Genomic DNA, 10513 nt, shown 5'->3' with positions numbered 1-10513 from the left:
TAAAAACAAAACACTAGTTATCTAGAATGAAATATGTTAAACAAGCAAACAATTAAACTAAACAAATAACTAGCAAAAGAAAAGAAATAGGATCTAAATAAAGCAAACATCTAGAATAATCAAACAAGACTAATTATTAGTACTGTATAGTCATTATAATACCCACTGTATCTACAAGTTCTATATGTTTATTTAGTTTAAAATACAAAAGGGGCAATACATTTCACTGACTACTGTATATTTGAACAGGCTTTATATGCTCTATATAATCACCTACTATATGTATATAAAGTAACGTGTCTTTTTTACCATTTAATATTTATTTTAGCATACCTTGCATTCTTCACTTCTTTGCATTATTCGTATCCTGTTTGCAGTTCACAGAAATGGTTTCACCTGTATATAGTCATTGCTTGTGCATACTTCTGAAGGTTGTAATGTTGTAATGAAAGCCTCCAAACCTGAGTCAAATTCACTGTATGCGTAAACATACTTGGCCAATTAAGATGATTCTGATCCTAATTATTATTAATAAAACAACAACCAAACAAAACAAACTAATAAATAGCTCATACAATGTATTTGAATGTTACAGGAAGACTACTCCATATGACCTTGTAGAGACTAGCTGCTTAGTTTGCATTTTCGTTACAGAGGTCATTCCTAAAATGATCCACTCGGTGGCGGTATGACGCCACATTGAATGTTACCTAAAAACAGCCATAGAAGAAGACACGACCAATCAGATTCTTAAACACCCGGAAATTACAATTTGAATCTTGGGCGGTGTTTGCGTTGAATTTGGTAGGCCAGTTTGATTTTATCGGTTGTCAGAGTAAAGCTAGATAAACAAGTAAAAAAGGAAAGTGCAATGACGGTTCAGTCTTATAAACGTTAATTTATCGAGTAACTGTAAAAGCGGCGACAACTCAATAGCTAGCTCGTGTTAGCTCGTTAACGATAACCTGAAAATTAACTTTTTTCCGTTACAGAGCAGCAAGAGGGAGCTAAAATGGAAAGCAGCCTGTCCAGACTTCTAGTTGGACTCTCTGTACAGATCAGCCGCAGTGATGGTGAGCTGATGGTTGTTTTCTATGCTGAGTATTAGCTGCAAATTTAACGCTACGTCGTTATCAAAATGTGATTGTCTGTTTGTTTATGTAAACCAGGCCGGGTTCATCTGGCAACGGTGAAATCTGTCGATACCGTCAAGTCCACGGTGATGGTAGAGTGGCATGAGAGGAACATCTGCCGAGGGAAAGAGGTCAGTAACTCCATAAAGACAGAAAATACTTTTGTAACATTAGTTTTAATATGAACAAGGCATCTCTTAAACCTCAACCATAAAAGCATTTTGAAATGTAACGTATACGTAATGTTTTTTGAGCAAGTTTGACATAGTCGTTCCCAAATCTGTTACTGCATTTCTCCTCTTAGCTTGGTGTTTTTTGTGTTATAGGTTGAAGTGAGCGAGTTATGTTCACTCAATCCAGAGCTTTTGGACCACATAAACGCTGTCACAAACAAAGCTGCTGAACAACCTACTCCTGCTCCAGAGAAGGTAACTGTTACCTACATTTCCACATTACAAGGGTGAGGAGTGTCTTTCTTGCAGTGTCAACATATTTTTAAGGATTTGAACACATTCTAAATTTTTACCACTAATAATCAAATATCCTATCTATTGTATATCCTATCCTTCCTTGTTTTGTATCTACTATGGCATTGAATTGGCTTATTTTCCTAATAAACTAGGATTAAAGAAATGTTCATATTGTTTTCCTGTGATTTCAGTATACCGTGGGTGGAATAAAGTTGACAGGTGCAACTAGAGCTGCAACGTTTAGTTGATTGACAAAAAATGAATCGCCAACTATTTTAGTAATCATTTTAAGTCACTTTTTAAGAAAAAAAAACTAAAATTCACTTATTCTAGCTTCTTAAGTGTGATTTTTTTTTTTTTTTTCTGGTTTCTTTAGTCTTCTGTGATGGTAAACTGAATATCTTTGAGCTTTGGACTGTTGGTTGGAACAAAACAAGACATTTTAGGTAGCACCAAAACTGACACACCAGATAGTTTGTTACACAGAACCATCTGAGAAGTCGTCCTTGGAAACTGTTTGGAAAAGGGCGTGCACTTTCAAGAAATTCTTGGCAGTTGATAGGATGAATCATGTCTGTCACCATCTTACCTTGTGAGGCAGCTGAATTCATGACACTGATTGGTCTGAACCACCAGTGGTTCAGACACAAGTGCACAACTTGAAGCCTGACAAGATGGATTCTCATGTGATCTTATGATGTCGTGATCTCGCAAATCCAGCTGCCTCACAAGGTCACGTTTCACCATGGGCTTTTGGAAACCATAACTGACATTTTTCACTATTTTCTGACATTTATAGACCAAACGACTTTGAGAAAATAATTGACAGATTAATCAAAAAATGAAAATAATCGTTAGTTGCAGCTCTAAATGCATCGTTACTCATCTTTTGGGTTCTGTTGGATTTAACGCTATACCTGGATAAAATAATAATAAGGCTGTGATAACATCTGTTGCACACAGCCAGACCTGGCCTCTTCATGAATGAGCTAAAATCTGGGCAACACTGACCAACTTCTACTTCTTTTTTTGTTTCTCTCTTCCATAGAAGTATGGGAGTCGTCTGCGCTCATCCAGGATTCCTGCACCACCCACCTGTATGTAAATGAATTGTACTGTTTATTAGTTTTAGATTGCTGTGTTCTGTAGGTTGTGTTTTTAACAGCTTGTTTCCTTCCAAAAGCCTCTGCTCCAGCAGTCACCAAGGCTGAAGAGTCAGGTCGGCAAGGCATGTTTCTCTCTCTAAAGCAAATGATTCTCTAATCACTCATTTCTTACTGGGATTAGGGTGTCGCTGCAAAAAAACCCACCTTCCTGGAAGAGAGAGCTCATCACTGATCATAGATCTTATGCTTTACTGGTGCTGGGTTGCAAATCAATAACTTCTGGCATGCAGCAATATATATTTTTGACCATTAATTGTGTTTTGTGAATTATGGTGTGGAAATGAAATTATACACTGGGCAATGAGGAAAGAATTCAGTATTGTCACTGCGGCTTACCCGTTTCTGATTTTCATCATATGACGCACTCCTTTTTTATTTTTCTGAAGTGACTGAATTTTAGTACCACTGTTAGCCAGAAATAGTTTGATTGAATTAGAAGGCGTCATCTTTTAATTTCTGCTCCACTTTAGCTTCGATTTTTCTGTACTTGTGTTAATCAATTCTGCCACTCTGGGTCTCTGAAGAGTCTTGTTTCTTAGCAGATTTGATGCTGTTGTCACTTTGGCAATCTTGTACAGTTTATTTTTCCATTGTGCTGGGGTTAGGATTACATTCAACCTCAGAAAAACAAATCTAGCGATACTTAAAGGCATACTATGCAGGATTTATCAACATTCAAAGACGGCTCCTCCTCCTCGGCTGAATGAGTGAGAGAGAGCAGCAGTGGTCGAGTGAGCTAAAGGTTGAATGAAGAGAACGAGCGGCGCTGGCGGGAACAAAGCCATGAATCTAAAGCACTAATAAACATGCCCAGAGCTCCGCACAACACTGTGGGAAGGTGCTGCGTTGCCAGATTTTGTGTGAATGCAGAGCTTCACCCTGTCTGCTGTAGCATCTCTGCTCTATGTGTGTTCAGCTCAGCGCCGCCCTCAGTCACATAGACCTGCAGCTCTTACATACATGACACAGAGATGGAGAGCAGAGCAGAGGAGAGAGACGGAGACTGCGATTGTAACCTGGTCGCTATGCTAATAATCTCAACCTCACACCCTGTGCGCTGTAATTGGCTGGGGGCTACACACCCACTGCCCAAAGGAAAATAAGTAAATACAGGCAGAGTTCAGTGTCTCTGCAGATGGATACACCACCACACACTTCTAGTGGGTCATAAGTGATGATTGAGAGGGATTACTTTTGTATGAGTCCATACATTGTTTTTTAGGAAAATCCTGCAAAGTATACCTTTTTAACAATACTTAAATTCAGACAGTAACTGACTTGGATTTGTCTTACTTTCAGCCGCCACTCGCTCTCAGGCCAGGCAGACATGTATGTTCCAGGCTCCCGCCCCTGTTCCAGCACCAGTTCTGACTTCTGAGACAAGTCCAGAGACAATCCACCCTGATCTCCCCCCTTCATCAGTTCTCACAAACTCTGGTTGGTAGTGATCTTCTGAAAGGATCATTGAAAAATCTTTTCACAAAGTAGTACATTTACAAAAAGGAGAAAACAAGCCGCACATTTATTTTATGAAACATTTGGGTATTATTGCTCTGTGTCTTCATAAACTCAAGTGCATTCTCCTGCCTTATCTAGCGATTCCTAATCAGCAGCGTAGAAAGAATGAGGCCAAACCGGCAATGACGCTGCCTTTTGCCCGTGAGGCCATAAAGGAAAATGATGAACCTGAAAGAATCCCTCCGCCTGCTGTTAAAGGTAAGCAATGGATCTTATACTGGCATGTACCCTAATACATAGTATCGTGACCATAAACTGCACCATCCTTGGTTAGATTCTAACCAGGGACCTGTATTGCATGTCATCCACCTTCTCTTTCTCATTTCCTGTCATCTCTCTCCTGTCAAAAATGCTTATAAAATCATAAAATTGCCCATAAAATACTTTGAGTCTCTGCTACAAATGATTGGCTTTCTTTCACTGTAGATCTATTCACACATTGATCTTACGAACTCCATATTCTGTTAGAAATAAGAACAGGTGGTGCGTAATATGAGGTTGGAAGGTGTTAACTTCATTTAATAACAATGTACTCTGCATATCCGATATAGGCATACATGTACTAATGTTCTGTTTTGATCTGCTTAAAAAATAGTAAATACTGAAACATGTACATCATCTCTATGCACTTCAGGTAGAAGAAAATCTGTGGCTCCCCAGGAGTTCAATAAAGGCAACAAAAGGCTGTCTTGTGTTATTAAACCCCCCGACATGCAGACCAAGAGGGGAAAGGTGTGATATTTTTACTCATTCTTCTATTTCTGTTTTTCAATAGTGACTTGGTTGGAACTTTAAGACATAAGAGAAGTTTGTTCTTTTATTTTATTTACATTTCCTTCCTTTTAGTATGGAGAACCTTCACGACCAAACCAGAAGTTCTATGATATGATCCAAGAGTTCAGAGAGACCTTGGAAATAACCCCTTTATCAACTACTGACATGGTAAGTTTAGCCTTAACCATCTGCCATGTATGAAGCGATATGTTAGCATGCAATTTATAGTACTTATATGCTTTTTTTCTTATATCTTGTGTTTTTACAGATTGAACCTCACAAGATTTGTGTGTGTGTTCGCAAACGACCCCTTAACAAGCAAGGTAAGTTGACAATGAGGTTTAAGATCCTGCATGTATTATTATTTGAAAAGAAAAGCGTAATTGAGGGTGCACTCTTGCCCAAAAATAGTAGTAAAAACTTTTAAAGCCTCATACAGAATTTTGCGTCCTTGTTTATTCTAGAGACTACTAAGAAGGAGATAGATGTGGTCTCCATACCAGGGAAAGGTGCTCTGCTGGTCCATGAGCCAAAACAAAAAGTGGACCTCACAAAGTACTTGGACAACCAAATCTTCCAGTTTGACTACTCCTTTGATGAGACCGCCACCAACGACTTGGTCTACAAGTAATGACCCCATTTGCTCTTTTATTAAGCAACAACATGCTGGTTTTCATTGAGTGTTTACAGGGATTCACTTATCAGTTTTCTGAGAATTTCCTCTTTGAGGATGTGGTTTTAAAGGCTGTCGCATTGCCATCAGTCCAGACTTTTGTTTCTCATTTCCCACAAGCTGTAAATAATTTGGTATATAGGAAAGTGTTAATAGCATTGTTCTATACAGTAGTATCTGTTCAGTAATGTGTATGAAATGTTGGTCAGCAGTAGAATACACCTGGTATATTTTTCATAATGCTATTATTGTCCTCAGGTTCACCGCTAAACCTTTGGTACAGTCCATTTTTGAAGGCAGCATGGCAACATGTTTTGCCTACGGCCAGACGGGAAGCGGGAAGACTCATGTAAGTGACTCTCCTTGCTCTGTTGTGTTGAGTTGTCTTTTGTTTGTTTTTTCACTCTGTGACACTTTTTCTATCTAGACTATGGGAGGTGATTTCACAGGGAAGCAGCAGAACAGCGCAAAAGGAATCTACGCATTGGCAGGTAGGACCCAAACCATCTCCAGTGGCTCTCTATGCACTTTAAGGATGAGGAAATAGTTTATCCTGGTTTTTCCTCATTTTGTTTATCAAACAAAAATAAATCAAAAGCAGTTTTCAAACGTGCTCTATCCACATTATTTGTATTTGTTCCCACTCACTCTGGATAGGATTTCCTGTTAATCTCTTCATTGTTATTCACCAGACTACATAAACATCCAGGATTAAGTAAACTTGCATCAGAACTTCACTTTGTATAATTACTTCACTTTGTCCCTTTTAGCCCAGGATGTTTTCGCCAATATCAATCACAGAAGATATGCTAGCCTGGATCTTTCTGCCTTCGTCAGCTTCTTTGAGATTTACAATGGCAAAGTAAGAATGTCCTCTTCTCTCACCTCACAGAAACACATTTATTGAAAATATTTGACAGAAAATCAGTCAGCTAATGCTAAGTTACCCCTCAAATGAAATGTACTTGTTCATTTAGGTGTATGACCTGCTGAACAAGAAGGCCAAGCTACGTGTTCTGGAGGACGACCGACAGCAGGTTCACGTGGTAGGCCTGGAGGAGGTCTATGTGTCCAAAGCAGAGGATGTCATAAAGATGATACAGATGGGCAGTGCATGCAGGTACTTATCTGTCAAGAGGGTGTATGTTGAAATGTCATGGTACATACATCTGTACTTTAGACCTACGTTACTCTAACTATACAAAATGTTGACTGAAGAAGCACTAAATATGTATGTTTAATTTCATCAGTTACTGTGACATAGTAGCTTAAACCAAGAATCCTAAAACACATTAGTATTTCAAATGCATCATCGGGTTCAAAAAAACATTTAATAAACACATAAAATATTTAGGGGACAGTCTGTTTTGGGTTTTTTGGTCTGTCTTTTTTTCTTCAGCTCATGAAACGTAACATTAACATGGCTGCCTTCCCTTTCCTTTTTTCCTTACTGTCTCTCCAGAACATCAGGCCAGACCTCAGCCAATGCCAACTCATCCCGCTCTCATGCCATCCTCCAGATTGTCCTAAGACGCAACAGCACACTGCACGGCAAATTTTCACTGGTCGATTTGGCTGGCAATGAGCGTGGCACAGACGTCAAAAGCAATGACCGCAGCACTTTGGTTGAAACTGCCGAGATAAACCAAAGCCTTCTGGCTTTAAAGGTAGATTATGGCTGATGTGTAGGCATGCACACACTGGGTTAAGTTAGAAGAGGGGAGTCTGGTCCTCTCAAATTGATACCATTAAGTAAAGTACAATGAAACACACCAAAAGCTGAATTCTACTGGCATTCTCAGAACTGAATCCAAATATTATATATGCATACATAGCACCTGACAAGATGATAATCACAACATTACACCTAACACACCCTTGTGTTCACTCTTGTCCCCCAGGAGTGTATTCGTTCACTGGGAAAGAACAGCGATTACATCCCCTTCAGGATGAGCACTCTGACCAAGGTCCTCAGAGATTCCTTCATTGGAGAGAAATCCAAGACCTGCATGGTATGTATGGACACCGATGTTAGCTTAGTTTCACTTTGGAGAAACACTATCTTATGACCCTTATTACCCAAAAGTGGATAATAAAGCTGCACACTAAACAAGCATAACTATGGTGTGTGATTGTAGTTTCAATATCTGAAAATGTCCAAGTGGTTGATCAAATCATATAGTGTATGTGACTGATCTAAATTGGGTATGCCTAATAAACTGGTAACTGAATGTATGTATGTGTGTATAAGTGCAGAATGTACATACCTTTACATTCCTCCCCCTCTCTCGGTTCAACAGATTGCAATGGTGTCTCCAAGCATGGCTTCATGTGAATATACAATGAACACACTACGTTACGCTGACAGGTAAATGTTTTGCTTATTATATTTAACTCTTGATGGTGATGGAAATGCTATATTCAGCTTTTATTATTATAAAACTAATATGTCTGGGAAGGAAACTTAATCTTTTCCCGTCTTTGGCAGAGTGAAGGAATTGAATGGCAATTCCAAATCCGGTGGAGTAGCCAAGTCACAAGAGCCTGTAGATACATCTTCAGAGGAGGTCAGCTTGCGCAACTTCAGTCTACAAGTCCAAAATCATTAATGCTTATGATTTTATATTGTTTATAATTTGCTCTTGTGTTTTGTAGGAGTCTGTTGTGGATACCAGCGTGTATGATGCCATATCCCAGGTGGCAGAGCTGGAGGAGAAGGTTTACACAGAGCTTCAGGTATGATTTTCTTAATTATGTTCTTCTTTTCAGCACACTCATTCATTTAAATAAAAACAGCTTTTTCAGTCTTCACACTCTATCACTTTTGTCTCTCAGAGGGCAAATGAGCTTGTCAAGGCAATGGAGCAAACCTCGTACAACATCGAGGCAGGACTCCCGGACCTGGTGGATCATTCCCGGAAGTTATTGGGTTCGTACTAGTTTCATAGCCAGACCTATCTCCATCTCTGCTTTTGTTTTAGCACTGTGCCAGTGTAGATTTGTACAAACCACTGCTTGATTTTGGTTTTCTATCCATTAGTTTTGCAGTACAATGTATACTGCAAATTAAATCTAATTTAGACTTCTTGGACTGCTGTTGAATATGATACAAAATGTTACATTATTCTCACTGAGACTACAGCATTAAGGCAGACAGCAGCAGAAGGAGGAGAAACTGAAACTTTAACATAAATATGACTACAACTGATCACCTTGTTATTTGACTAGTTGGAAGCTTTATGTAGTATCGGGTAGCAGTTAAATCACATAGCTTAGTCTAATCTTATATGTAATGCCTAGGACCAAAATCTGTGTGGATAAATGTGCTTTCTTATTTGTCCTCAACAGACACAGTCCTGGCTTTGCAGTCTGCTGTGGATCAGGAGAGAATGGCGAGGCTGAACCACTGAGACAAACCCACCCAGACGAACAGTTTGTTTATTGAAAACTTTGTTTTGAGGCAGTTCTTTTGATCTTATTGTGTATTACAGTACGTTGTATTAAATAAAATGAATTAAAACACTAACTCAATAAAAATGTTAAGTCTTTAAGAGATGCCACTTTTGGCGTATATTGTTGGATGCAACACTTTTCTGTTTGCTGTAGATGTTTTCATAAAATCTTACTATGATTGATTCCACTGGATTATTTGAATTTATCCCTGTGTTTGACACAATTGTGGAAGTGGCTGCAGAAATTCTTATAAATAATTGTCAAATAATGTATAACTATCCTTAAAATACATGGCTGGAGTATATGGACAGTCATAAATTAAAAGTAAAATTGGTTATGAGAACAGATAATTCTGTTAATTAAAAATGCTGCTATATTAAAAATGAGTTTGCAGTTTATGGATTTGCACCTATGCCACAACAGAAAAGGCAAATTCATCTCCTGCATCCACAGGTGGGAGACAAAGCTTTCAACTAACTATTCATTTAGTCAGCATAGGTGGAAAAATAAGCCAAACATAATTCAGTGAAGTTGTTAAGAACATGAGAGGGTTATAATCTCACTTTTAAATTGACTGGAGAATACAGTTGGCACAGAATGGGATATATGCAGTAGAAGTGAGCCTTAATATTGAGGAAAATGTTTGTTATAATTCATAAGGTCGAGGATTTGAAAATGGTACACATGAAAATACTATTATGCTCACTTTTCTGTCAAGTTTTTCAAGATAAAATGTTTTCAGTTACTAGTTTGTTTGTTTTTTACTACTTGAACATTCAATATTAGTTTGTGGGTGTAAATTAGTTTATTTGAGAAGAAATACTTCATTCTAAACTAAGCTCTATGACGATAGGATGCCCATGTCAAGCAATAAGTTTGATTCGGGGATGCCAATTAATGCCAACGACACTGAGATTCAATGCATTATCATAATCTTTTTTTTTTTTTTTTTTACTCTTTAACAGAATGATAAACACAAGACCACATATGAAATAAACCAGACCAAGAAAATGTGATAGTCATTATCATCACATCAGATTATTAACATTTTGACCCAAAAAAGTACATTTCAATGTGTCATATCAAACCTTTTTTAAAAGACAATCACTACATCAATAAAAATAAAGAATGAAAAAAATAGTACAGTATATACACAATATATGTTAAAATTTCTGATTAGCTTTAAGGATTTTTTGTTGTATGAATAAAATAAACGTAAGTCTTTACAAAAGGCTTTTACAATGCTACATTCTTTGATGGGTAATAGTTTCTCTTTCATTCAAACAGAATAAACTCATATCAGACACAGAAGTACATTTAGGTAAA

General features: G+C 37.9%; 1 protein-coding gene across 4 annotated transcripts; it reads left to right on the top strand.

The window, feature by feature from the left end:
• The first annotated feature begins 739 nt into the window (after positions 1-739).
• On the top strand, positions 740-9260 carry kif2c (kinesin family member 2C). 4 transcript variants are annotated; one of them, XM_067605800.1, is made up of 23 exons: positions 740-804; positions 993-1073; positions 1170-1264; positions 1460-1561; positions 2652-2700; positions 2787-2831; positions 4069-4206; positions 4366-4485; positions 4922-5019; positions 5134-5229; positions 5330-5384; positions 5526-5688; positions 5993-6083; positions 6162-6225; positions 6505-6596; positions 6712-6854; positions 7197-7401; positions 7636-7746; positions 8035-8102; positions 8223-8301; positions 8390-8470; positions 8570-8663; positions 9083-9260. In XM_067605800.1, exons 2-23 carry the CDS (start codon positions 1013-1015, stop codon positions 9142-9144), a joined length of 2112 nt encoding a protein of 703 aa, XP_067461901.1. In that variant the 5' UTR covers positions 740-804; positions 993-1012; the 3' UTR covers positions 9145-9260. The 4 variants fall into 4 exon arrangements, with proteins under 4 accessions (XP_067461901.1, XP_067461902.1, XP_067461900.1 ...); XM_067605801.1 differs by lacking the exon at positions 740-804 and having other exon boundaries at positions 812-1073; positions 2787-2822; XM_067605799.1 differs by lacking the exon at positions 740-804 and having other exon boundaries at positions 812-1073.
• Positions 9261-10513: the final 1253 nt, after the last annotated feature.

This window comes from Thunnus thynnus, chromosome 12 (assembly GCF_963924715.1).
Source record: "Thunnus thynnus chromosome 12, fThuThy2.1, whole genome shotgun sequence".
Lineage (NCBI taxonomy): Eukaryota > Metazoa > Chordata > Actinopteri > Scombriformes > Scombridae > Thunnus > Thunnus thynnus.
Note: the sequence above shows the minus strand (reverse complement) of the source record. Positions and strands in the feature narration are given on the sequence as shown.

What these genes read in the sequence shown, in the direction of transcription:
- kif2c (XM_067605800.1), top strand. Translation starts at nt 1,013, where the DNA reads ATGGAAAGCAGCCTGTCCAGACTTCTAGTTGGACTCTCTGTACAGATC. An exon ending in ACAGATCAGCCGCAGTGATG is followed by an intron (nt 1,074 to 1,169) that starts GTGAGCTGATGG and finishes TATGTAAACCAG; the next exon opens with GCCGGGTTCATCTGGCAACG. An exon ending in AGGTTTACACAGAGCTTCAG is followed by an intron (nt 8,471 to 8,569) that starts GTATGATTTTCT and finishes TTTGTCTCTCAG; the next exon opens with AGGGCAAATGAGCTTGTCAA.